This window comes from Sturnus vulgaris, chromosome Z (genome assembly GCF_052056855.1).
Source record: "Sturnus vulgaris isolate bStuVul1 chromosome Z, bStuVul1.hap1, whole genome shotgun sequence".
In the NCBI taxonomy this organism is placed as follows: Eukaryota; Metazoa; Chordata; class Aves; order Passeriformes; family Sturnidae; genus Sturnus; species Sturnus vulgaris.
In genome coordinates this window covers 65,630,894-65,658,388 of record NC_142283.1, presented here as the reverse complement: position 1 = coordinate 65,658,388, position 27,495 = coordinate 65,630,894, and the positions used below count along the sequence as shown (strand labels likewise).

The 27,495-nt window shown below is 38.0% G+C and overlaps 1 protein-coding gene across 2 annotated transcripts in view; it reads left to right on the top strand.

The window, feature by feature from the left end:
- Positions 1-3,004: 3,004 nt before the first annotated feature.
- NDUFS4 (NADH:ubiquinone oxidoreductase subunit S4) overlaps positions 3,005-27,495 on the top strand; it is a 47,756-nt gene continuing 23,265 nt past the window's right edge. Inside the window, exons 1-2 of one of the 2 annotated variants that reach the window (XM_088157131.1) lie at positions 3,005-3,373; positions 23,857-23,935. In XM_088157131.1, the coding sequence (XP_088013257.1) occupies positions 3,042-3,373; positions 23,857-23,935 (411 nt within the window). In that variant the 5' untranslated portion in view covers positions 3,005-3,041. The remainder of the gene's footprint in view (positions 3,374-23,856; positions 23,936-27,495) is intronic. The other variant, XM_014889714.2, reaches the window with a different exon arrangement.

The following is a 27,495-nucleotide window of genomic DNA, read 5'->3' as shown; positions in this document are numbered from 1 at the left end:
TCTCTCCCCTTCTCAGGCACCAGACTGCAAGGGACTGTTGGTGCATATTAATTTCACGGTAAACTGTGTGCTCGGAATTGCCACAAATGCTGTCTCTGGAGAGCTATGGTTATTTGTCTTGAAATGGTCTCTCATCATTTTGTGACTATTATACAAAAATACTTCATCAACAAATGCTATGGTTACATTTAAATTAGTAAATAAACAGTCTAAGGATCCTTTTGTATCCCTGATGAAGCTCAGCTTACATGGCACAGCTCACATCCGTGGAGCTAAACTCTTTCTCCTCTTCTCCCCTACTCAAAAAAAACAATCCAAAACCCAGAAAGGCCTCATCCACACGGCTTATTAGGAACAGTCCCAGGCCCATGCTCATTCCCAGACTGTGCTCAGACATTGTTTGGGATGGTGCTAATTAGTCAGGGTCAAAACGGTTCCAGGGGCTGTGCAAGCAATTAGCAGCACGTTCACTTGCACACATGCTCAAGCCCATCAGTAGTGATCTAACACAAGACCATCCTGTCCCTGCAGCTGCGAAAGGAAGCTCCTGAATTTGGCACCCTCCTTTGGCAGATTCAGTTAATAAGGTGGCAACTTCAAATCCCAGCTGCCATGTGCCACCTCTGTCCTCTCCCCACCCTAAAGAGAGGCAGTAGGGAGGGCTGGAGTTTGAAGAACTGGGTCACATGAAACACAGGAGCCTTCACATGCTGCCCAGACCACTAACTTCCTCTCTGGCAGGGAGAGAAGACACAAAGCTGGCTCTGCCCAAAATATCTGTCGGCTGATAGACAGAGTCAGACAATTTACCTCAGTTCACAATGGAGCCCTCAAAGGCAACTGGCTTCACCAAACCACCGGTGCCTCTGAACAGCTGTAAAATCTTCCCCTGCTTACATAAATGACAGAAGACTCTTCCTAGCTGAAGCACCACAAAAGAGAAAAGTTTGGATTAGATGAAGTAAATCTGAGTTGGTGTGAATGCTGTCATCACTCATGCACTGGACAAAGACTTTGGAAGAGAGAAAAACTAACAAATTTTGTGAGATGCAGATATTCTTGCTATGTCTTTTCTGTAGGTGACTGAAGCTTTGACATGAGAGATATGCTTTATTAGGCTGATAAGTAGTACAGCTGTGAAAAAAAAAAAAAAGTGGGAAACAGTTTTTCAAGTCTTTCCTTCAAACTTGCTGAACAAAAAAGGCTTAGTTCAAAAGTTTGGGCTATTTTCTTACCTGCATGTAACAAAAGACACCACTACCCTATATAAATCATTCCAATTCATCATTGCTACAAAATGACTCCTGTTATCTGTCTTACTACATCTGACTTTGAACATACTCACTAACAATTGAAAAATTAATTGTAAATACTCATATCTGTAAACCCACCAAATTTATAAATTGCTGTTGTTACTGTGTCTCTCTATTATGCTGCCTAGACAGGTTTTTCACTTTTCTCCTTTTTCTGCAGCATTGCTTCTATTTTGAAAGGGAAAAAGAGGATACATTTTCATTTCCCCATAAATCAGAAATATTAAATGGGAATAAAGAATAGAAAATTACATATTTTACAGTGGCAAGTTTGGATAGGATGACTTGCAACTGCCTAATACAAGGACTATGAAATAATGGCTCTAGATCTGACATTTCATTAAGACTATGTAATATATGGCTGTTGCTTTGAAAAATTAATGTTCTATTGATTTGATACGGCAGAAGACATTTTCTGAAAGTTTGTTTAGCTTTTCATTGGAACTATTTTTCAGTCTTCCTTCATTTAGGGAAAGAAAATGCTGAATTTACTCACTTGTGCAGAATTTTTGTATGTGACCCTGTCAAACTCTGCTGTCAAAATCAAGCACAAGGTTTCCTTTTCCTGGAGCAAAGCAGGAACAGTTAGTCAAAACCAACATCCCCCCCTTAGGAATTTAATAGTTGTTTAAAAAAAATTTAAATATTTTCTCTCTTTTCGAGTAATATTAAAGCTGAAATTTCAATTAAGCTTTTTTTTTTTCAAAAATGCCATCCGATATATATATATATATATATAAATAATTAGAGTAATTTCAAGAATACCATCTATTTTCACCATCAGAACCAAGAACTTTTCTGTTCTTCACAATGTTGCAGATCCTACTGTAACCCTGCTTTTGTACCATGTGTTTTTAGAAACTATGTCATTTGAGCTTTTGGCACTCAACGGAATCATACTTGACTTTTGATTTATAGCAATCTGTCTTCTTTAACCGTGTACACAGCACCCAAATTATTGTAGGGCATGAGTGCTGTTATTTACTTCCGATGTAGAGTTAATGTATTATAAATATGACTCCAAGAGACAAAGGGGTCATGTCAGTCTTCCTTGCTTGAGTATAGGAGGTAAGGTTGGAACTGGTTTAAAAATAGAACAGAACTCCTGAAAGTGCCACAGTATGTTAGAGGCTTCCTAAGAATGTGAATCCATTTCAGACAGCAAAACTAAGAAGTATGCTAAAAACAGGTGAAGATGTACCAACACTTTCATGTCTTTGTACAGAGTGCACCATTTTGTCTGTGAAACATAAAGGGAAAGAATGCGGCCAAAAATACCTGTCTCCACAGCTTCTGTGCCCAGGAAGGAGTCTCCAGGTTCAGGGGCACCGGCCAGCCCAGACACCTGCCCTCCCTGGGGCTTATCCCTGCCATCGAGAGTCACAGAGTCAGCAAGTGTTAAGGGTTGAAACAGATCTTAAAGATCATCTAGTTCCAATCTCCCTGCCACGAAGCAGGGACACATTACTGGTTCCATAGTCCAGGTTTCTCAAGGTTTTCTCCAACCTGGCCTTGAATACTGCAGGAATTGGGGAATCCACAACCACCCCGTTCCAGTGTCTCACCACGCTCACAGAAAATAATTTCTTTCTAATAGCTAACCTAAATTTCCTCTCTTTCAGTTTGTGCCCATAAGGAAGATGGTGTCACAACCAACGCTGCCAAAAAAATGTTTCTGGGCCATACATGTAGCTGGGGTAAAGGAACGTCTGCACCGTAAACACGTGGATGGCTCCTCTACGGAGCTACGGGCACCAGCTCTGCCTTCTCTCCATGCTAGCAGTGCCTTTCGTTCCTGCCTCTGCCGAGCCTTCTCCCCATCGCTCCCGCTCTCTCTCCCTGTCCCTATCTCAATCCCCTTCCCCTCCCGCCCTTTCCGCCGCCTCTTTCCGCCCTCTCCTTCGCGTTTCCTGTCCGGGCGGAGGAGGTTTGGCCCCGCGGGGCCGCCGTCTCCCAGTGGCTGCGCTGAACATCATGGCGGCGTTTCTCTCAATGTCAGCGGCGCTGAGGAGCCTTGTCGCCAGGAGCGGTGCGGCCGCGGTCCGCCCGCCGCCGCCCAGGTAACGGCACCGCGGGCTCCCCGCCGGCCGCCCTGGGGGCACCGCCGCATCGTAGCGCCCACGGGGGCCCGAGGAGGCCGTCCAGGACCTGGGCCTGCGCCGCGGCCGGCCCGGGAGCTGGGCCGGGTGGGCCGCAAAGGGCCCCGATGCGAGTGAGGGGGGCAGAAATGGCAGCAGGCTCCAGGCCAAGGCTTCTTCCGTGTCAGTGCATGCGTGCCTTTGCCCGTCCCCGTCTGTCCCTGCGTGTCCTTGCCTGTTCCTGTCTGTTGGTGCGTGTCCTTGCCCGTCCTTGCTGTCTGCCTCGCGCTGCCCGGCCGCCCGATATCCTTGCGGTGCCTGGAGGTCGAGTTCTGGTCGTCATGGCCTCGCTGCCGGGGAGCGTTACCTCGCCAGCAGTCTTCCCAGAGATTTGCACCCCACTACGTTCTTTTGTATCGTGTTGTCTTTCCTCTAGCCCTTCTGCGAAACGGGTTACCTTTTTCAGAGGATGAATATCTGCTTTTTCGCCGATTTCCTAAAAATTCTGTTGGAAATAGCTTTATAATCCTAGGTGCAACTCTGTTATTTGTTTCATTAATGCAGAGGCCAGTGTTATAAGTCCAAAGATGCGTGCATGTGTTTACTTTTGTGCATCTCACAGGCCCAAGGCTTATGTAAGACCCCACTCTAGTCAGGAGAAATAAGGTAGCTAAATGCCTTTAGCTGTGATTTGGAGGGTTTGATTTTTGTGCTGCTTAAGTCTTTACATATTAACAGATACAGGTTAGTTCTGGTAATTTCTTTTAAATCAATGGGAGTCTTTAAATATATGTGTATATAAACATGTATGTGTGTATGTAGTAGCACACAGAGAAACTATGTATACACTCAGAGAATGAAGTGTAGGTCTACTAATTTTTCATATTTTTATCCTCTGATTGTCCCATTGGCTACTGCTGCCTCCTCCCTCCTAAAATGGCACCTGTTTTATGCTGCTGAAGGTTAATTGTTAGTCTCCTAAAAACGCTTTGAAATCTGTCAGTTTGAATTTAGAAGCTTCTACACTAATGCAGAAACTTACTGTTCATGTTCAGCTGCTTCTTTCTGCCTTTCTTCTGTTCCTCTCTGGTGTTGACAGAACTGTTGCCTGACCCATGTAGTAAATTGGGTCAATCAAGTGCTTCAGGCTAAAAATAATTTTGTTTGTTTATTTTAAAGTCTTACCGTTCTACATTTCAAGTAATTATTTCAGAAAAAATAGTAGGATGTAGCAGGGCTGGGTATGAGAAGCATGGAAATGTGAGGTAGGTCCAGTTCAGTTGGTATTTCTTCTTGGAGACAGTGCATTAGGTTCCATGCTTGTCACAGAGTGTGAGGAAAAATTAGTGTCCCTTAGCATTTTCAGTAAGAGGGATGTTGAGGACATTTGCCTGAGTGGGACTGAAACAGCAGGTTTCTTGGAGAAGAGGGAGAGCATTATGAGTTTCTCTTAAAGTTTTGTACACACCTTTGTAATCACTGCTTGTTGTTAGAATGAGAATAAAATTTTCCATGGAATAAGGAAAAGGCACTTCAGAATAAGATAGTTTTGGCAGTCTGAGGGACTGCTTAAGACTCATTTACTGCTGAAGTTTTGCAAAATAATTATTTCCTGGTTAGATGGGCACTGAAAAGTAAATTTTTTCTCGATTACTGTTTTATATAAAAATATCTCTATATGAAAAATATTTATATGCGATTTTATTCTTAACCAGCCTCTGTAGTCTTTCTACTTGGGAGTGGGAATCAACATACATAAGTACTGAGAAGGATTCTGTGTTTTAAATTCAAGATGTCTTCCTGCAGCTCTTAGTGGGGTGATACATCTGAAGCAGACAGGAGAAAGTGTATCTGTTACTTTTTTACTTTGTATTGCTTCTTATATGCAACTGTTTGTTTTCTTTTGTTACATAGCATATAATTTTTCTTACAGAGAGTGTAATACTTTGTATTTCATCAGAATCCTAGATAACTTTCATTATACAAATAGATGCCTCAAAGTTTGACAGTGTGCAAGTCTCATTTTTAGCTTTAGTGTCACACATCTCCTGATCTCACAGAACTGACCCTTTTACCAAAGACCACTTAAGGTTGTTTTCCAGTTTCAGTGATCAGCAGCTATCTAAGACTACTTCTTTGGGAAGCCAGTAGTTTGCTGCATATTTTGCAATTGGATATATAAATCCTGCAATACTAGTTTCCTTTCAGAAAAGTATTTTAAAAAATACAATTTGGCACAAGCAGTCTCTTTGTTTTGAAGTATATTTGAAATATTTGTCTGTCTAATTTATTAGTGGAGTAATCTCTGTCAACCTGTAGAAAGAATGTGTTATACCGGTATGCTACATCTGTGTCTTTAGGTAAATACAGGTGTTACAATTACTAACAATAAAAATTATTGGTGTTCTTAGGAGATGACCGAAGAAGATTCTGGAACTGTCAACTGTGAGGGCGTTTGAATGACTCTTGTATCACTACAGGACTATGCTTTTGTTTGCCTAGATTCAGAATAAAGTTTGGTTGTTTGGTAAAGCTTAAGGCAAGTTTCATGTTATTTGCTTAATTTAGGTTAAGAGAGTAATACAGCTTATTGTTTAGACACTAGGATTAAATTTTAAGCATTCAAGATGTAGTTTTATTTGCAGTGCATTTTTTTGCAGACTTTTGTGTGTGAAACTTCTTACAGTGCTCCAGTTTTCAGAACTTCAATTAAATAATATGACCACTTTCCAAGAGTTACAAGAGAGATCCTGTTCTGATTTCTGTTAGTGATATTTGATTCTTAGAAATCTTACATCATCTAACACAAATAGTGCTTTTATCAGGGCGTATTTAGGCACTTTAACATATACATGCCCAAGCTGCCTGATGATTCTAAGCTGGTTATTTCCACAATATGGATGTAAGTGTCCAGTCTGAAATTAAGAGAACATGCACCAACATTCCTTATATCTTTATGAAATCCCGAGTGCTTGTTTTAAATCACTTAAGCAGTGGTTATTGAATCCCTCATTATTTGATCTGGTGGTGAGCCTAATAGATATCAGAAGATACTTCTGCTGATTCAGAAAATTAAAGTGTATCCTTTGCTTAAATCATATTTTGAAGCTTTCATGCTTCAAAAGTAAGATCTGAAATTTTAAGGAGGCTTGAAATTATGTTGAACATGCTCTCCCTACCTTGAACTAAAAGATTGCAGTGTTTCCTTCCATTACAAATACGGACAGTTGAAGCTGGGAAAAGAGCACTTCAATCAAATTCCTGCTGAACTGGGAATCAGATATTTGTTCCAAAACCACTTCAGAGTGTTTCTGAGAAGCCTTTCTATCACAATATATTGGAGTCAGAATTAATTTCTGTTGCTGTAGCAGAATGTTTTGTGTGTGGGTAGTATGGCCACATGCTCTGTACATTTCACAATAATGAATTTTTCATGTCACTTTTCCGTGGTTTTTCAAAATGTGTTGCCTTCCTCTTGTATGCTGTTGTGAAGACTCTTGAGTATGACAGCAAATGTTTTGCTGGTTCATCATCATTGTTGTAGGTTCAGGAGGATGCTCGTGCACAAAAAACTCAGGAGACAGTAGGAATTGCAAAGCAAGTCAATTTTATTAGTCACTTTTGCATAAATACGTACCAGCCCCTGGATGTTGGAGAAGCCGCCGAGAAGGAGATGGAGCATGGTGCATGGGCGGGAGGGGCAGCAGGTAGGCTGTGCACCTTCAGAGCATCCCCTGGATGAAAACGGTGTGCATCATGTCCTCCTCTCCCCTCCACCCCAGAACCACACTTTATATCACCTCCTCAGGAGTGGCCAGTTTCAACATCATCTCACGCAGGGGCAGCACATGAGATGAGGTTATAATGAACACACCTCCATGGCAGCAAGGGCTTTAGTGTGTGTTACTCTCCTATCACAGGATGGATCCTACCAGGTGACTGATCCATAGTTTCATTACTGAAGATTAGTTTTATCAGCTAAGAGTAAGATCTTTAACATTATTCTGTCCATGTGTACAACAGTGGACCAGGTATGCAGGCCTTAGACCTGTCTTCTGTCCCTAACACAATCATAAATGGATATCTGAGGTTACGAAAGTAAAGAATTATGGACACTTGTGTAGTACAAAGCCTGCTCTTCAATTCGTACTCAAGAAATTGAGGAAATCTGGGATGCCATTTACATCTCAGTTTTCAGTTACTGTCTTTATAAGCAGGCATCCCTCAGGAAAATGAGGGAGAAACATTTTTTGTGACAAAATAAATTACTTCTAAAACAGAAAAAATTCTTGTCTTAATTTTTTATTCTGTCCTTCCATGGAAAATAGAGAAAATGCTTAGTAACTTAAAAAAAACCCAAAAACCAATTCTGCAAGATAACTAGCTTACTCTTTTGCATTATTGTTTGGTTGGGTTTATTTTTTTCTTCTTTTATGAAATAACACTGATGTTTTTGTTTCACATCAATACCAAAGCATGTGTTAAAATACAGCTTAGTAGACTTAGCAGAGCTAGGTCTGGGTAGAGCTGAGACCTATTTAAAGACGCACAAAGCCCTGACTGCATCTGGTTAATAGAAACACGGTTTGGCCAGTGTTAGTGCTAGCCAGTGAGGTTTTTGTCAAATCTGAAATAGGTAGCATGTTGCAGAAGTTGTATTATTTTTTTATTGTATTATTTATTAGTTCATCCCCCTGTAATACATGTCTGCTGCGTACTTTATTTCACACAATATGTAAAAGTAGGTGTGGTGTTGTCAAGCTCAGACACATCAGAAGCATTGGTTTTCATTAATAAAAACCATAGTTCTGTAGCATTTATCTTTGTTGAAATTATTTCTGGTGACTGATATAATCTGCATGGAGAACCTGAAATAAAATTTAAAGATAAGATCAGGAGAAAAAGCAGTCTTTTTTGCAGTCTTGCCCTAGCTGTATACGAGATGTTTATAGATAATTTCATTTTGGTTATTCACCAAGAGAAAGATGTATTTGGCATTTAAAATACATATCTGGCTGGAATTTTGCAATTTTATCTTAAGTATGTATTTTGGTTTTAATATGTATCAGAACAAGTACAGTGAGTCACTTACAACATAATAGCACTAGGGTAATCTGAAATCTGGAATAAAATTCCAGCAGTTTTTTGCTCGTGAAATTGTGGTGATATGGAGTGTTGGAGAAGACTCCAGGTGGAAGACAAATGGACATAGACAAGGGGAGAAAAATGTGAAATCCACTACAGTTCATACACTTAAATGAGCATGAGTTTAAAAACAAAACTCCAGGCAGCAGTGAGTGTCTGATCTTGCAGACACCCTGAAGCAGTAGTTTGAGAGTAGGTATTTCATATGTCTGGAGTGCATAATTTGTTTAAAACCAACTCCTTTTGACTCTGTCTGTGCTGTTCAAATAGTGATTGTGTGGTTAAGAGAGCAATCTAGGAGCCAAATCTTGCCTTTTCACTGTGACTGAAAGCAGTATCAGCAGTTACTTGTTATAGTCACAGGTTCTTTGACAACAGCCTGTGTCTGGCTCTTGTTGCCCTCTTTTCACAACAGTTTTACATGCTGTGAGGAAAAGTGGGAAATTTCTGATGAGTAGGATTACCTCAGTCCCTTTGCAGTATTTTATGTAATATCTCAAAGCTGCTAATCCACTATTACTTGAGTAGTTGCAACAGGATAACTTACTCATGTCTGTTGTGTTCATGGGTATGCACCATTATTAAGATATCAAAGTGACTATGGTGAACCAGAATGGTGTCTTAGATCTCCTGTTTTTGCCTTCTCTGTTGTTATTGGAAGTAGGGTGTAGGAGTGCTCCTTTGGAGTGGAAAGAGCAAGCTTCAGAAAGCCCCCATGGAATAATGAAGATGTTATGTGTAATGAAACGTGGGAGTAGTAGGATGTTCCTGTCAATGTGAACAATTCCATCACAATGAAAAAGTGAAAAATACCATGTATCATGTAGTTTAGTGGTGAGCTCAGATCAAGCTCATTTGAGCTCTTGAAGTGTATGGGACTCCTGTAATGTTTGTGAAAGTTTATGTACCTGTAGTATTCGTCTAGAGGAGGAAGAGGATGGATAGAAATATGTGCAAGAGGGGCAGATACGAAAAAAAGTTTGGGAGAGCCAAAGTTTGAGAGTGCGGCAAGGAGGAGATGTGTTGTTCTGGAAATAGCTGTTTTTATAATGTATTTATGGAGAGGTAAGTAAAGCAGGCATAGTGACAGCAAAATGTTCCTCATAAATCTTCTTAGATTGCTCTTTCTTATTGGTCATATAACTTGGGGTGACTTATTTTAATTACATTCAGTTCCTTCACTTTTGGAATTGGAATTGGAAACCCCGAGGGGAGGAATGACACTCTTATCAGAAAGTAAAGATTAAACAGAGACAAGCAAACAGATGTTTAAGGTATATTTGTGTTGAAAGATAACTCGTAAATAAGCAGTGTGCTTGCTTCTCCAGTAAAACAGCTGAATGCTCTTCTGACCAGTTCTGTGGCAACTAATCATTGTGGGTTCAGAACTGTAGGTTGCTTACATAAAGTTCGGCTTACTTTTAAAAAAGCATTGTTATATGTGATAATAACTTTTTTTAAAAACTTACTGATTTGAGAGCCTAATAATCTTCTCTCTGCTTAGAAGATTTGAAGAGGAGTGGAGATATAAATAAAACCCCAAAACTGCACCAAAACAAAAAAAAACCAAACAAACGAACCCTCAAAAAAGCTTTGGAGGGTAGAGGTGAAGTTTGTTGGCAATAGTATCCTAAAACAGAAGGACATAATACTTTCCTTCAGGGACTAAGCAATTTAAAATAGAATCTAGCACTGCATTTGAAAAATGACCCTTGGTTTTCAAGACAATCCCCCAAACATTCTTATGGGAAAGACTGTCATGTTGGTATATCCTAATACTGAATATTTGATATCTCAGAGCTTGAGACATATATTTGTATAACTTGTTGCACTAAGTTGAACCACATTTTTTATCAAATTAATTAGTCAATAGTAAGGTTATGAAATACCAGATGGATACGTGGGGAAGGGGAGTAATTTAGCTGTCAATGGACAGTGTTTCAAATCTATGTTATCAGAATAATAAAATTTGCTTTATTGATGTAGGTTTAATATATCATGTTCAACAAATTTAACTCATAGCAGAAAAGTAACTGCTATTGGATTTTAAAAATGACCTTGATTTTGCCTTAGTGTAGGTTTGAGCATTTTGACTCTATTGACCTTGTCTTAGATAAAATTGACTGTTTTAAGAAACTGAAATGCTGAGAGGCTTTTATAGTTAACAGGGAAGCATGAACCTCCTCACAAATAGTTTAAAAAAACCCCCAAGTTTAAAAACTCTTATTTTATACTAATGATTTTGGTAAATTTGTATGATCCTTGATAGCTAAATCTTTTATATGCTTTTACCCATGTGCAGGTTTTCATTCTTATTCTTCATTCCACTGTATTATAGTGGATTTTGCTAAGTTTTTAAAATTCTTTTGTAAGCATTTGATTCTGAGAGTGTTAAAAAATATACCTCCCAACTCTCTTAAGATCTTATCCATTTTTGCTTTTAATAAAAGAAATCTCTAAAGTAGCAGGAGGCAAGCTGAACAGTTTACATTACATTTTTTATAATATGTCTTTTCATGTTTCCTAAGAAATTAATGGCATTATTTCTGTCTGAGTTTCAATGGGCAGTTGTTCTCTCCTGGCAGTGTAATAGTATGTTTAGGTACTCTTTACTTAGCTCTTTCTAGTTGCAGTATTTTCTGTCTGAATCTTTCCTTGATCCGTGATGTTGAAGAAGTAACTTTTGACTCAACGAGAGAGACTGTAGGCAGCTCCAGAATGTGTGTGGGCAAACAGTTCTTCCAGCTGCTTATTTCTGGGGTCTTAACATGAAAGAGTTCATAAACAAGTCCTGTTCATTTTTTTTAAAGTCAGACTTTATGTATTTGGTATAAATATTTTTAGACTTTTTATGAATGTGTATTTTATACGTGAACACCTCTGACATTGTCACTTGTGATCAGTCCATTGAAGTAATCTTCTGCTAAATGTTAATGAAATAATCCACTGTTAGTGGTGGCATTTATATTGAAGTCCAACTCTGTGGCAGATAATGGCTGTTGAGTTTTTCATTTTTTTAAATAGATTTCAGTAGTTTTAAGGTAGTATTTCTATGGATATTGCATGTTCAGAAGTTACCAGGTATCATCATCTTTCTACTATATTTTAAATGAAGGAAAAAGGCAAAAAGCTCTTCATGCAGTAGCTTTGACTATTCTGTCATGTATTCAAGGAGTATTTGCATCTGCTGCATGAATTATTGGAAGGAATATTCTGTGAGAGTGATGTTTTGTGATATGCTTGGTAGGTATGTTTGTACCTACCAGAGAAAGAGGCAAATAATCTGCATGTTGTCTGAATTCGAATTCAAGAATAAGGTTTAATGTTTAAACACCAGTGTTGCCTTAAGGCTTTAGAAAAGAGTGAGTATTATCAATACTTGCAGTCTCCTTTCAGAGGGAGAGCTAACAGCTGATCAGATAGTAAGAATATGAAAAGGAAGAAAGAATAGTACTAGAGGAGGAGAGGATTGGTGTACAAGGAAGAGTGTGAGTAAACACACAAATAGTGTAGCTGATGAGGTTATTTTTATTCTCAAAGGTGAGTTCTCAAAAATGCTTCTGAGGTGTGTTTACATTAATAAATAATGGCATATTAGAAATTAGAAAATTAAATCAGATAATTATATAAAAACAGAGCACTCAAGCTTTCTTTGTATGCAGATTTCATTTATGTAGCTTGGTAGTTTCATTGTATTTATTTTGTAGTACACAATAGTTTGCCCTTCATCAGTTTGAAGAATTGCTGTTCCAAGATTGCAAATGCTGATGCAGTATGCAAAATAAAGGAAGAGGTTTATTTTCCTAGCTAGCACCATGTAATTGTTGCTTGCACTAATGTGTAAAATTGGAGTTAAAGTTTTGGTGTGGTAATTTTTTTTAAAACTCCTGTGGAAGACACATTGCAGCCAATCATTTTTTTTCATCTCAAGACGGATGTATATTGTAGAAGATATTTAATCATACTGTACCCACAACTAAAAGCTTGTGTGGTTAGTATCTTTTGAAAATAAGATAAGATTTTAAATCAGCCATTATAGAGAGACTACATAAAAATTAAGTCCTTTGCTTTGATTGCAATATGAGGCTGAAAACCAAGTGCAGATGAATTGCATACACTGTAAGAACACAGTATTGTATTTGATAGGACTTAATGACAAGCCAAGTGTCAAGGAGCATGAAAGGCTGTCTTCTCTGGAAGGTAAGGCAAGCTGGAAAATGAGGGTGACCCCAGCAGGGACAGTGGCCTTACTGACCAGGGCACGAGCCAGAACCACCGCTCAAGGTGGACCTAATGATGCCATTTAAGCAAGGGCTGAAGACCCAGAGCAGAGCTTTTAAATGGAACTCCGGGGCCACAGGCAGGGCATGTTCATGGACGCCCTGTGTGAGGCTGCTCATGGCCTTTAGGACCTGCTAGTGCCCCTTAGTGTCCTGATGCATGGTCTGAGACGGTTTGTCTTCAGACTGTCGATATTAGAGCACTTGAAAACTCACACTGTATTCTTGCACGTAAGGTGGCACCATTGATGTATCTTCTCTGCATTTAACTCTCTACTGAAAATTTTATTGAAGTATCATGGAGGTTCTCCTCAGAGGTATATAACAACTATGTGGGCAGACAGATCAAGTAGTGTGATTAAGGTGTGTGACATGGAGAGTAGCTGAGATACATAACTGGGGAATGGCAACAGTTCAAAGGGGAACTGAGGGCAAAAACTTAGAAAGGAAATTGAAGAGAAAGTGGCTGAGACAAGGCGAAGTTCACAGAGCAAGTGTGAAATTAAGTAATACAAAATAATATTACCTAGATTATCCCATTCTCATCTAGAACAACTGTTAAGAGCATACAGTTTTGCAAAGAAACCTGTGTGTCATGTTCCATTTGTAAAGCATTTGGCTTTCTCTAAGTGGTTTGTACTACAAACATTAATATTTAGCTCTTAGATACAGTTTGTCATAGCTGCCCAACAGCTAAGACTTACTAGACAAATAGCTCATTTGACTTTCATGAACTGTTATAAACCAAGATGTGGTTTTCCAGTTACACTTTAAAGGATTCTTTTTAGTGTTATAGTTTACAGTTCAAGTGTTTGAGAGCATTAAATAAGAAAGAAGTTTTTAATATATATATATATATATATGCATCATGTTTTACAGGCCTTAGGTTATTAGAATAAGAATTAATTAATTCAGATTGAAGGGCTAAATCAATAAGAGTGGATAGGGATGAAATACAGGACCATGCTATGCCATAGACCAGTTTGCAAACACAGAGGAATCTTTACTCTTTTTTTCTGTTTAATGTTACATGATTCAAAGGCTCTTTTTCAAAATGCACAAAATAAGAGAGAGGTGGGTTGTGGAACATTAGTTTCATTCCTCACAATTTTGAAATGAAACCCTTTGACTTTTGTTGTTCCTTCTATAAAGAGAGCACAGTTTTTAGTTTTGTCAAGTTGTATGAATGCCTGAATGTGTATGTGTGGGGAGTTTGACATTTAGAAAGTACAAACAAAGCAAATGTGTCACCTGGGTATTTTATCTTAACACCCTACACAACTTTCCTCTCTTCTTTTTTAAATTTATTAGGCTTTCTAACTAGAGAATGTAAATTCAGTTGATAGTTGTTATGGGCTGTGGAACATTTCTAGTATTTATCCTCCAACTGACTTGCCTATAGGAGGTTTCTGCTTCTCAGCGGTCTGCTGCTTTCAGAACTGAGGTTAATTTGTAAGATTAGGTGTTCTAGTTTGGAGAGTAGTGTGTAACTAAATGGTTTATTAGCAACTGTACAGGCGGCAGTAATTCAGAGCTCTTGTGACCTGGTAGCAGCTGGGCATCTTACAAGTTATGTATTATATTGCTGTAAATGTAGTATACCAGGTCTCCTTCCATAATGAATTATTTGATTTCCACAACAAAAATGTTTATGTGATTTTGAGTCATTTTATTCTTAACATATTAAGCCCCTCTCTCAGAAGCGTTTCTAATCTGTTTTCTGTAATCCGTCAGAGACTACTGGTATGCTCTGAGTCATGTGTATATGAGGGTCAAGGAGCACTGACATGACTTTTTTTAGAAGTTTAGTTGCAAATAATGCCTTGATTTGCATCCGAGCACTTAAAGAAATGTTTTGGTACCAGCCTGGACCTTGCAGAGAATAGTTGGAGGATGTGCAGCTGTTGCTTGCCGGTGTGCTGATTGAACCTCCAGGCTACCTCTGTGGATTTTTGGCTGAACTTTTCCTCAGCTCAAGCTGTTTGCATTATGCATATGCTTATACTCAGAAGCTTAAAAGACACCTGTACAGTTCTGCAGGAGTAGGTTGGGATGGCCTGGGCATACTGTCTGCCTGATGTGGAGCCTTCTGAAGGACTGGACTTTGTTGTGCATCCAGTCATGCCACCTCAGATAGCTGGCTGCTCAAATGGGCTCTGTTTGAGTCAGTGAGTGTGAGCTTGGTACTAGGTCAGAGCTAACCTTTTTTATTATGTCTTGACTGCAAGAAAGCTGATTAAATGAAGAGAACTGGTGGTAGACAGCTCATGTCTTCGTGGAATTGACTTGTGTTCTGAGGAATTCACTGGGATGCAGGCATGGATATAGTGCTCTCGTCCTGTGGTAGTTCAGGAAGGATCATGTCTGTCCTTACATTGTGCAGTCGTTCACCTGGTACTTGTTTGAATATAGTAGGTCAACAGCATTTTCTCACATATGGGATAATTTAAGTGGAATCTAAAATAACTAAAATTAGATTGTTTTCTACTTAATGAAGAATTTGCTACTTGAAAATTTGACTAATTTAAAAGAATCATAGAATATCCTGAGTTGGAAGGGATCTACATGTATCAGTGAGTCAGCTCCTGGCCCTGCACAGGAGGAGGTCACACCATGTGCCTTAGTGCATTGTCCAAACACCTCTTGAGCTCTGTCCGGCTTGGTTCTGTGACCACTTCCATGGAGAGCCTGTTCCAGTGCCCAACCACCCTCTGTGTGAAAAACGTTTTCCTAACACCCTAATTCATAGTAACCTCCCCTACACAACTTCATGATGTTCCCTCAAGTACTGTCACCACAGAGAAGAGATCAGTGCCTACCCACCACATCCTCACACAAGGAAGTAACAGACTGCAATGTAGTCTCTCTTCAGTCTCCCCCAGGCTGAACAGACCAAGCTGCTTCTCATTTGGCTTCCCCTCAAGGCCCTTCTCAGTCTCTGTTGCCCTCCTTTGGGTGCTCTCTAATAGTTTAATGACTTCATTATACTGTGGCAGCCAGAGCTGCCCCCAGCACTGGAGGTGAGGCTGCCCCAGAGCAGAGCACAGCAGGACAATCCCCTCCCTTGCCTGGCTGCTGATGCTGTCCCTGATGCCCCCAGGACACGCTTGGCCCTCCTGGCTGCCAGGGCACTGCTGGCTCATGTTCAACTTGCCATGGACCAGAACCCCAGGGCCCTTTCCATGGCACTGCTCTCCAGCCTCTCATTGCCCAGTCTGTCTGTATATCCAGGGCTGCCTCATCCCAGGTGCAGAATCCAGGACTTGCTATGTTAAATTTCATTTGGTCTGTGATTGTCAGTCCTTCTGATTCTGAAGATCTCTCTGTGCAGCTTCTCTGCCTTCAACAGCTCCTCCCAGTTTAGTACGATTGTCAAACTTACTTAGTATTCCTTCCAGTCCTGCATCCAGGTTGTTAATGAAGATGTTGAAGGTCTCAGGGCCTAAGATAAAGTTCTGTGAAGCCCTCCTAGTGACAGGTCACCAGAGTGATGTCACCCCATTCACCGTAACCCTTTGTGCCCAACCCCTGAGCCAGTTCTCGCACATCCCATAATGTGTTTGTCCAGCTGTCAGCTGGACATTTTGTCCCGAAGGGTCCTGTGAGAGGCAGTATTGAAAGCTTTGCTGAAATCCAGAAAGATGACTACAGCTGTCTTCCCTTGAGCAAGTAGCTGTGTTACTTTGTCATAAAAGGAAATTGACAAGCAGGACTGTTCCTTCATGAAGCTGTGCTGGCTGCGACTGATGGCTGCATTGTCCTTCAGGTGTTTTTCAGTAATTCTCAGAATGGTCTTCTCCAAAACTTTACCAGGCACTGAAGTGAGACTGACAGACCTGTAGTTTAATATTTGTAAAGGCAGGTTAGCTTCAAAAATGCATGCTTTCAGTTCTAAAGTTCGAAACAAGTCAAATACTTATTTTCATGTTAATTTAGTACAATTATATAACCATTGCTTCATTTCATAAGTTTTGCCTTACAGAAAAGCCTAGTCAGTTCTTGCCCTGTTTTTCAAACATGCAACTGGAAAAAAAATCATTTATTGCATATTAACTTATTAGCAAATAAAAGCAGTGTCTATATATTTCAATATTGATCATTTCAGCAACTTACTACTGAAATTTTAGTAGTTTAGAGAAATAAATTTATACTGCTTTCATCCATCTAGAAATATAACTTACTCCGTTTAACATCATTTTGTAGGCAAAGGAAAAAGTATGATCAGCCAACTTCACCAGAGTATGAAAATACTATTTATTAATGAGGAACTTCGTTTTCCTCCAAACACAAAAGTTATTCTTGCAGTTCATACTACAAAATAGAATTACGTGTCACCATCGGCAGTTGTTGACACGATATTCCATATTTTGCTTCTGTTGGAAAGTAGTAAAACTAGTACGTGAAACTGAGTAAAAATAAAATACCACTGACTAAGACATTATCACTTCAGCTACAGTAGTGAGTTTAATACCAAGGAAACATTATCCTACTGTGTTTAAATTCATCTCTCACAAGTTTAGCTTTGTAAGCTGTCTTTATAAAAATGCATTATGTTGGGGCTAAATAAAAATATATTATATTGGGCTGAATACTATGGTCATTTTGCATTTGACATTGTATCATTATTACCTGTGTATTATGTGCCAGAACTTCATAGTGATTTGTATTTAGCCCATTTAATCACAGTGTCTGGCTTGGATGCTGTGGAAGTTAACTGGTAGTGTTTCTTTTTGTTCCTTTTGTTCAGAATTTAATGTTTTTATGTGGTTTTCTAAAAATTAACAATATTCAGTGTATTGAATCGTTCATCATGGCTTCTGCATATACATATATTCACATCCACTGGTCCCCAGGTCTTTCAGTGTCAGAATACTTAAAACAACCTTTAGATTTACTTCTTGATGACTGTCTTCATTTTTCATGTGTCACATGGGGCTTTCTTCAAGACTTTGTCTTACCTGTACATTATGATCTGATTACCTGTTTTGTAATACCTGAATTTTTAAACCATATCTCCAACAGCTGACCAAAAGGGGGTGCTAATAGATCAAACAGTCAGATGTGTTGCATAAAGAGGTTAAGGAAAAGTTTTATGCAATGGCTTGAGTCCCAGCTACTGAATTGTGGCAGGAAAATACAAATTTTCACATTTGGGTTTTGTGTAACATTCCGATCACAGCACTGCTTTTAGTGGAAGGCAAATTGATGCCATTGTAAATATGGCAGCTTCTTACCATGTAGTGATAAAGCAAAGGTTACTTAGCACATATCTGCAGTGGTCAAATTTGTTTCAGCAGTTGAATACAGATACCCAGAACTACCAAGTAATCCATTCAAGTCAGATGCCTGAATTGAGATACTGCAAAAGACATCCACTGACCATTTTTTTAGTGTTTGGTTTCTCATGTTCAACAGAAGTTAATGGCTTCAGCAGAGCTTGGGCCTATAACTTAAGAAGGGAATTGAAGACCTAAGAATCTTCCCTGCAACATGGAACTGCTATGTCCTTATCTCACAGTGGGAAAAGATGGTTAAGAGACCTGATATTGTTATGAATATTGTAGTTTTCCAGTAGACTAAAAAACTTCAGTGGCTTCTCGCTGGACTCCTCCATTTGTGTAGCAGAGATGTCAAACTGTTTTGACTTTGCTGTAACTGCAGATGATGGTGGAAGGGGAATACACACTTATCATGAAATACGTGGTTATATGAGCATAGCATTTTTTTTTTTAGGACATGTGGTACCTACAGAAAGTTTTGACTTCTACAAACACATATTTTTGCTGGTAGTCCTCAGTAACACATTCTGTGTTACTGAGCTGGTGTAAGAGTTACAAATATTTAATAAGAAGACCATGTAGTTTAGTCTTTGCCAAATATCTATTCCTGTCTTCTCTATACAGTGTAAAAGACATTTTACATATCTAGGTTTATTGTGTGACTCTAAAATACAAATGGTAGCCATAATTATTTCTAGATCCAATATTCAGTTCTGTAATGCCTCTCTAAAGAACTGTGTACAATGGAAGAAAAAGTTACTTTAACCTTTTTAAAATTCCTAACACTGAGACCCAGAAATATCATTAAAGTATATGTTTTGTAGCATATATATAATACAGTCTATGCTGAAGTAGTCAGATTGGTGGTAAAATTTTGGTATATGTTACAGTTGAAATGAACTGTAGAAATTAGTATAATGAAATTATCATAAGCTATAGCAAAAACTTACAGTAGTGTAAAATAAGAAGTAGTGTGAAATAAGTGTAATATAGATCAAGATTAAGGAATTGAGATTCTCAATGCAATGGCATGGGGAGAAAATCCTTTTGTGAATATAAATTGAATGAAGTTTCAATGCTGTACTCAAAAGATAAAGGAGATGCTATAGTGTGGCAAAGTACATGGAAAATCATAAAAGAGAGAGGTGACTTTTTTTTAGTAAATCTTAATTTTTGTTTTATGTAATTTTGAAGAGTTTTTGTTTTAAATGGTAGGCTTTCACATTTAAACGCTTTGTTTGTTCATCACTAACAAGCTTGCTATAAGGAAAACATTTGGGCAGATTCACAACAGAGCTGTGGCCAGCTTGGAGCCTTGTCACACTTTGTTTATTAGATAGTAACCATGAAGGAAGTTCATTTGGTACTTGTTTTGAATAGGTCATAAGTGAGCCTAGAAGATAGCAAGGTTTATTGTTGCTAGCTACATGTAAAACTTTCTGTATAGTTTCTGAAATTCTGAATTATTTTAACAGTCAACTTGTTATTATTCTAAGTATTTTGTGTACAATAATTCTGAATCAGAGTTTGATTAGACTTGGAACAGTTTAAGGCTTCATCCCAAAATATTTCAACAAGAAAAAGAAAAAAAAGGACAAGCAGCCAAAAAAATAGCAAAATGGAGTAACATATACCTGTATTGCTTATAGAGAGAAAGGAAGAAAGCAGATTACCTTTCCAGAGGTTAGTAATAGAAAAAAAGCAGTAGGATCTTGTGAGAATGGAGTTTTAAAATGCATGTTCTGTAGTTCTACAAGATTATCCATCAGAAAAGCTACCTAAAAGTCAGGGTGGATGTGGGCAAATATTAATGAAGAATTTTATGAGAATGACTGTACTGTTGAGGATGAAATAAAAGGCTTAAATCTAGTGTTCATTTAAGTGATGTAGATTGCAAATTCATTTAACTTGAAGGTAGACTAGATATTATAAAGTTTATACAATTTCGAAGGCGAAGCCTGAGTGATGAAATTATACTTGCCATTGTAAGAGTTTGAGAAGAGAGAGCTGTGTGAAAGAGGTGCATTTTCTGGTTCTGTCCTCGGATTAGAGCCTGACATTAGCTATGAACTTGCAATGAAGCTTGTTGAAAATTAAACAGGCGTTCCGGGAATCAAACTACACTTTCTGTTAACTTTCAAGCAGCAGTATTTTAGTTTATATGACATTTCAGAGTTGCTGGTTTTCCCAAACTTCAGATTACTTTCCTATGAGACATGCAACAAATGGAAATATTGTGAGCCTGTCATCTTTAAAGCACAACTGGTATTTTATGTATTTTCACACGGAGGTCTCTCCTCCACTGACTTGAGATTCACTTTCCTAGTCTAGTCTAAAAGCCAGTTTTCAACCACTCTTCAATTAGGAAGTTCTTAGACAAAGTATATTCTGTCCAACTCACTGCAGTCCAAGGAAGGACAGAAGACAGCTTATTCGAGAAGTGTACAAAGCTGCAAACTCCAGTAACAGTTGTGTATATTTCAGAATTGTGTAGTTGAAAGAAATGAAAAATGATGAAGAGGAGTAGTTGACTTAGGTTATTAAGCTGCCCATATGCTTGTGAAGAATAGCTAAAATATCATGGAGAGCTTATAAAGTATGATGGCTTGGAAGTTACCCAGTTGACAGAGTCATCTTGTGCAGAAGACCCAACTCCCTCTGTGTAAAATGTGGAGGCATCTCAGAAAGAGATTCTGCCCACCTTTAATCTGGCGGGGTTTTTACCCTGCTCTTGATCGTGGCATTAGTAAAAACAATGTCAAATGACATAATGCTGAGTGGAAATGATTTTCAAGGGCATGGCATTTGTACTGTTCAAAGCTGATTAATGCTTTTTCAGTTTAAAACAAAACAACCCACTCTCAACCATATTCAAACTAAATTGTGCTAAATTTTGCTTATAACTGAATTTATATTACAAGAAAAAGTATCATTCTGATCAGCCTTTTTACAGCCCTTGCATACGTGAAACTTTATCTAATCTTAATCTACATATTTATAAGTCCTCAGAGAACTTCTTGATTCGTAGTCTAGATGACTTTTCTTTAGAGAACCAAAGAATTAAATTGCATAATCCAATGTCCTTCTTTGGACATACATTAGGTAATGTAATGGACACCGTATCACATGAAGTACCGGAATACCTGCAGAATATTACTTTGATACTAAGGCTGCTGTAGTGGGGGAGAAACTAATTTTCCTGTTACAATGGTTTTTTCCTGATTTAAGGTTGGATATTTTGTGGCTTTAGCTACTTAGATCTGGAACACAAGTGTAATGCTGCTTCAGGATACTCTTGGGATAACTTGGTGTGTAATTAATAAGGACCAAGTAGCAGCCTATTCTCCTAGTATTCTAGTATCTCTTTATTCTGTTTTTATGATGTATTATTTTACATGTGCAAATTGAAAAATAGCAGCCATATTGAGCCAGAAACTCTCTGGTACAGAGATTTTTGAGCTAACAAAGTTGTTACCTTGAATTTCTATGGAATTATTGTGCTTCCTTGCACTTGAAAACGATTGGGTTTTGAAACAAAGTAACTTTCCTGACAGATTTTGTCACTTTAAATAGGAATAGATGTGTCTGTCCATGCCGCAGAGTTAGGTGATTCTATAAACTTTAAGATGTTTTGAAGTAGTTAATGGCAGAGGGAAGATAATTTAGTAAAAGGTAATCTGTCTTGAAAGTGTAGATTTATATTAAATATTTGAGAACTAAACTTTATTCCAGTTGCTTAGTTTCAGAAGGTTCTTGTAGAGAAAACTGAATTCCTGCATTTTTGTTCCTCTTTTTTTTTTTTAATAGCCTTAAATATGGAGCACGCTATTATCTGCCTGGATTTCTCCAAGGATTCTCATATGCTCTGTCAAAGCCTTCTCCCAGAAAAACGGGTGTGTTACAGTCTAGTGAAGTGGTCCATGCAGTTCCTGGGGAACTGGCTGACAGGCAGCCACCTGCTGAGGTGGTGGTGAGCCGCCTCAGAAGGTGGTGATGCCTCACTCCTTTTCACATTGGCAACCTGTCACAAGTGGGGTCCCCAGGGATCAGCTTTGGGCTCAGTACTGTGATTTCTTCATAAGTGATTTATGGTGGTATCCTGATAAACCCTGATAAAAGTTTGTTGATGATACCAAACTGAGCGGGGAAGTGGACGCTTTGGAAAGGAAATTCACCCTGCAGGAATACCTAGACAGGCTGCAAGAGCGGGCTAACAAGATCCTTATGAAGTTCAACAAGAGCAAGTTGCAGTTGTTCAACCTGGAAAATCATAACCCAGAACTGCAGTATAGTCTGGGATTTACCTGACTGAGGACTAGCTCTGGCATAAGGGACCTGGGGTCCTGGAGGAAAATAGTCTCAGTCTGTGTGGACAGTTGCTTCTGAGCAAAGAGAGGCAACACATTGCTGGGTTGCTTTAACAAAAGCATAACCAGCAGAGATGAAGAAGTTATGATCCAGCTGTTCTCAACACTTCTCAGGCCATACCTGCAGTACTACATGGACAGGCTGGAGATGGTCCAAAGAAAGGCCACAAAGATTGTCAAAGGACAGGGAAGCCTGCCATGTGAGGAAAGGCTGAAAGAACTGGATTGGTTTAGTCTTGAGAAGACTTAGAGGAGACCTTATCACCACATTCCAGTATTTTAAAAAGTGGTTACACATAAGGTGGACAGTCCTTTTTTGCCATGAGTCACATGCAAAAGGAGCTAATGGTACAAGCTACTCCTTCAGAGATCTTGGTTAGACAGAAGGAAAATTTTTCACAATGTAGTAAAGTCAGCTATTGGAACAATCTCTCCAGGGAAGTGGTGGGTTCCTTAATGTTGGACAATGCAAAGATTCAGCTGGACAAGGTGCTGGGCCATCTTGTCTAGACCGTGCTTTTGCCAAGAAAGGTTGGAACAGATGGTCTTTGAGGTTCTCTTCTCTTCCAACCTGGTATTCTATCATGAGGTCAGAGAATTAGTTTTCTTGGCTTGTTTCACCTGCTGTTGCGTTATTTTGCCAAAAGATGATTTGTTCTCATTTGTTCTAATCCCTTTATTGTGACATAATGTAAGCTAAGGGCAAATTTAATTTGTTAATTCAGTGATGTGGAATTGGGTTCTCTGTTTCCATATGTATCTTACAGATTTAGCAATTATGCAAGAAGATAAACTATTTCTTGGAAATGAATAAGCTAACCCAAAATTATTTAGAAGTGAAGCAAAATAAGTGTGAGTTTTGTCCACTCACAACCAGAAAACTCCATTTGCAGTATCAGCTTAGAGTTTGTTTTGTCAGTTTTTTGATTTGGTTTGGGTTTTTTTGAATTTGTTAATGTCCTGTTACGGAAGTGTAGTGGAGCTTTACCATTACAAATAGATTTAGGATTTTTTTCCTCTGATGCCATCAGTTTAAGGATCAGAATTCCAGAATGCTTGCAGCAGCCTTGTATTTCTCTGTCTGTTCGTGACAAACCAGCTACTGTACATTCATATAGAGCAGTACAGTCCTTGCCACTGGCAGTCTCTCTGTGACAGAGAGCCTGTAGGCTGACATAAAGTGCAGCCTGTTGTGAACTGCTAAGTGGGAGTCTGCCAAAAACTCAGCAGACAGAACTAATTGGGGAGAAAAAGGATTTTTGTGCCCTCATCTCTCCCTCTTCAATTTTTTTTACAAGACGGATATTGTTAAAGTAACTTGTTTATGTAAGATTTGTCTGCCTCTATTTTCTCATTGCATGAATCATTTTTTAACTTCAAGTCTTGCACTGCAGGTCACTGAGCACTTCCACATGGCGGCTGGCGCAGGGCCAAACTCGAGACACGCAACTCATCACAGTTGATGAAAAATTGGTAAGGGTTTTCTACTGAATACTATGATACAGCCTTCAGGGTTATTTCTGCACAATAGGCATTCAGTATGGTATTCTGCGTTCTTCTAGGAAAAAGCCATATAAATGTGAGCTACAAAGCAACAGTCCTTTATACACTTTTAAAAGTGGAACATCCGTAAAACATAATTATGTGAACGAATATGGCATTCAAAATGCTAAGCAATGAAAAATTATGAGTACCTTATTTATTATTGTTATATTTTAGTCAAAGACCAGTGTGAGCTGTAATTAATAACAAGTTTACTCTTTTTGAAATTCATGTGTTTTTTCTGTGTAGTAAAATTATATGGAATTTGCCAGCTTCCTGAAATTGTCTTCATTGGTACCCATATTACTAAAGATACTGTGTAAAGATATATCATGAAAGATTATTGTTACTATGCACATACACTCTAGCTTTTGAATATGCATGAAGGTTAGATTACAACTGGAAACAAATGCATAACATTCTTCTGCTAATCAGTAGCAGATCAGAAATTTGGCAATCTTTTCTTGTAACTTCTTCCATAATGTGTGGTCTGTTACTCTAGATGCAACCTGACACTTATGTTTACATTATTCAATAGTATAATTTTTGTAAGACTTCTGGGGGGAAAGCATCACAGCAGAACCATGCCTTTCATTGGTTTTCATATTGCTTTTGAATCTACAGGAAAACAATGTTCCTCATATGTACCAGGCAGTTCACATTGTACCTATCTTTTTTGTATCCCTGAAGCTATGATAACTACCTAAAAAATATGTGGAATTTATATTTATAAATATAAATTTGTTGTGATTGTTTGTTATGATATGTACAAGTTGAGACAGCTGAAGTTTAACAGGCTTTTGGAAAAAAACACACTTCGCCAACTTTTGGGGTTTTTTTCACTCATACTTTGTATGTAGATGTAGCAGTAATAATCTGCATACAAGTAAAAAAAATAATCAGTGACTTCATAAACTTCTTTCTGAAGTTAAGAAATAATAGTATAATCTTAGATTTAAAAATTAAGGAAAAAATAGTACTTGATTCTCACAAATATGATTATTTCTCTAGTCTAGTTGCATAACTTGGGGTCAGGGAATTTGTACAGAGATTGTGAGTCACTGTGTAAACAAGATTGAACAAGACAGTAGACCTACATTTTCTGAAATGATTTCTAAATGCACTGTTCTTTAATGTTAAAATATACATTTACTTTTTAAGCATTATAAAAGCTGTATTCAAATACATACATGTATCACATTTCCCTATTGTGGCCTTGGGTGATGGATACATGTCTGAAAAGACTACAATGCAAAGACAGACCCACAAAAAAAGTACTCTTCCATCTTCCATATTGAATTTAAATGTACATTTTCCAAAATTAGTGCTGTACATTACCCTGTCTAGCTATGAGTTTATACTTTCAGTTGAGTTAAAGTGAAACTAGTTTGAATTATAGCTATTCAATTCCCTTAGTGTTATTGTAAATACACTGTACATGGAGTGCATATTTCTAATGTCATTATATGTTGTCATCAAGTTGAAAACTTTTATATCATATTTACTTAGGTTTTTTGAGATCTCGTATTATCAGCCATTAAGCCATTTGTTTTGATACATATAATGAATCAAAACGATTGTCTTTATTTCTTGAAGTATTAGGTTAAATGTCAGACTAAATAGTGCTTTCTTACAATGTTATGCATGTAGTTCCATATTCTAAACACAAAAGTTTTTTTTTCTTTTTTAGATCATTATAGGACCTGAAACAAAATGACAGAAAATTAGAAACTTCATTTGTGGATTTCATTAAATTTTGGGAATAATTTCCATAATGTTCTAAATTAATGTTTTTTAATGGGCAAAAATTATATCCCATCAGCAAGGAAAATTATCTCAGGGTTTGATGTGGTTTTTCAACTCTTTCAACATTAGGAGAAGTTCTCTAGACACCTGTTAGATCTCATGTTAAAGTAGAGTACTATCTTACCTTCTTTTAGGTTGCTGCAATATATTTCCTATTTTTAAGTATGATTAATTGCAACCAATTGAGACTAATTTAGCATATTGCAGGTGTTTTCTGTTAATTAATGTTACAAAGCATAAAACCATTATTTCCTTGTGAGTTGTATTTAAACTGTGCTCTGGAAATTGATGCTTAACATTTAATTGGAAAAAAGTTTTCTATTACAAATTGTTAGAAATCATTAAATCCTATTTCGATGGATTTGCCATCTTTGTCATATTTTAATTTTTTTTTTTAAAGCTGGACATCACCTTAGAGATGCTTTTACTTGCATTTCAGAAGGAGGAAGAACAGGTGGAAGAGGGGATATGGTTATGCTTGTTTGCCGCTCTCATCTTGTAACTTATTTTGAAACTGAACTCTTCCATGACTTGATATTTATGAGGCTGGTAGAGTAATGCTAAGGTTGTTGAAAACATTTAACTGCATACTGTAGTGGAATTAATTTGTATTTCCAGTGCTTTTGTAGACCTTATATTCTTGTGTGTGCATGCATATGCTAGAACTTGTTCAACAGAATTATTTGGTTCTAGCAGTGCTAAAATATTCCTTGTGTTGGGAAACACAAATAAAATAGAAGAGGTATGAGCATCCTGACATTAAATAAGCGGTGGCCAGTCACTTACTTTCTGCAGCCTAGACTCTTCTCAGTTAAATACAACAGAAAAATGAGTTCTAATGAAATAGTAGGAAAACTAGTGGTTTCCACATTAATCACTCTAGAAAGAAATGTCTCTTCAATATAAAAGGAATTAAATGCTCAGCTTGTATAGAACACATCCAAGAAATTAGGTCTTTGTCTCAGCTATTAGCTGTTTTCAGTGAGCACTGAACAAAATCCCTTTTAATGAACAGTAAAACCTGAAGAAAATAATATACAAAACAAACAAAGCTCAACAGAAACACGATTTTTGTATCACATTTTGATTCTCTGGCCGCCAATTAGGTCATATTCCAAGAGTCTGGACAAATAGCTGTGTGAAAAATAGTCTCTCAAGACCCTGCTTGCATTAGGAAATTTGGGCTATGGAGGGCAAAGGCTGTCAGCAGCAAATCTCAGGTAATGTTCCAAATTATTTAACTGTTTTAGTGTATGGTATAACATATGTCATTATATCATCATTATAAAAAGTTGAAGTGGTTTTGCCTGAAATAGGCACTTGGTTTGTTCTAATTCCTGTGATTTGTTTCAGTTGTTGTGAGTAGTGTGCATCAATACTGTGTGTAGCTAAAAGTCATCCAGTTCAGCATGTGTGCTTTAAGCAGGCTTCCCAGTCAGTGCTGGTAAGGTTGCATTGTGGATGTTTAGCCTGCAGCTCAGCACTTTGGTGGAGGTTGCTCTTTACAGCTGAAAGGTTCCCACAAATATTTATCAATAAAATGACTTTTTTACTGATTAAATGATGATATTTCAAAAATGTTTCAAAATTAGAACTACTGTCAGAAATTATCCGTTGCATTGCTAAAGCAGAATATTCAACTAATAATATATATCCTGTATCTCAGTGCAAAAATTATTGCAAGA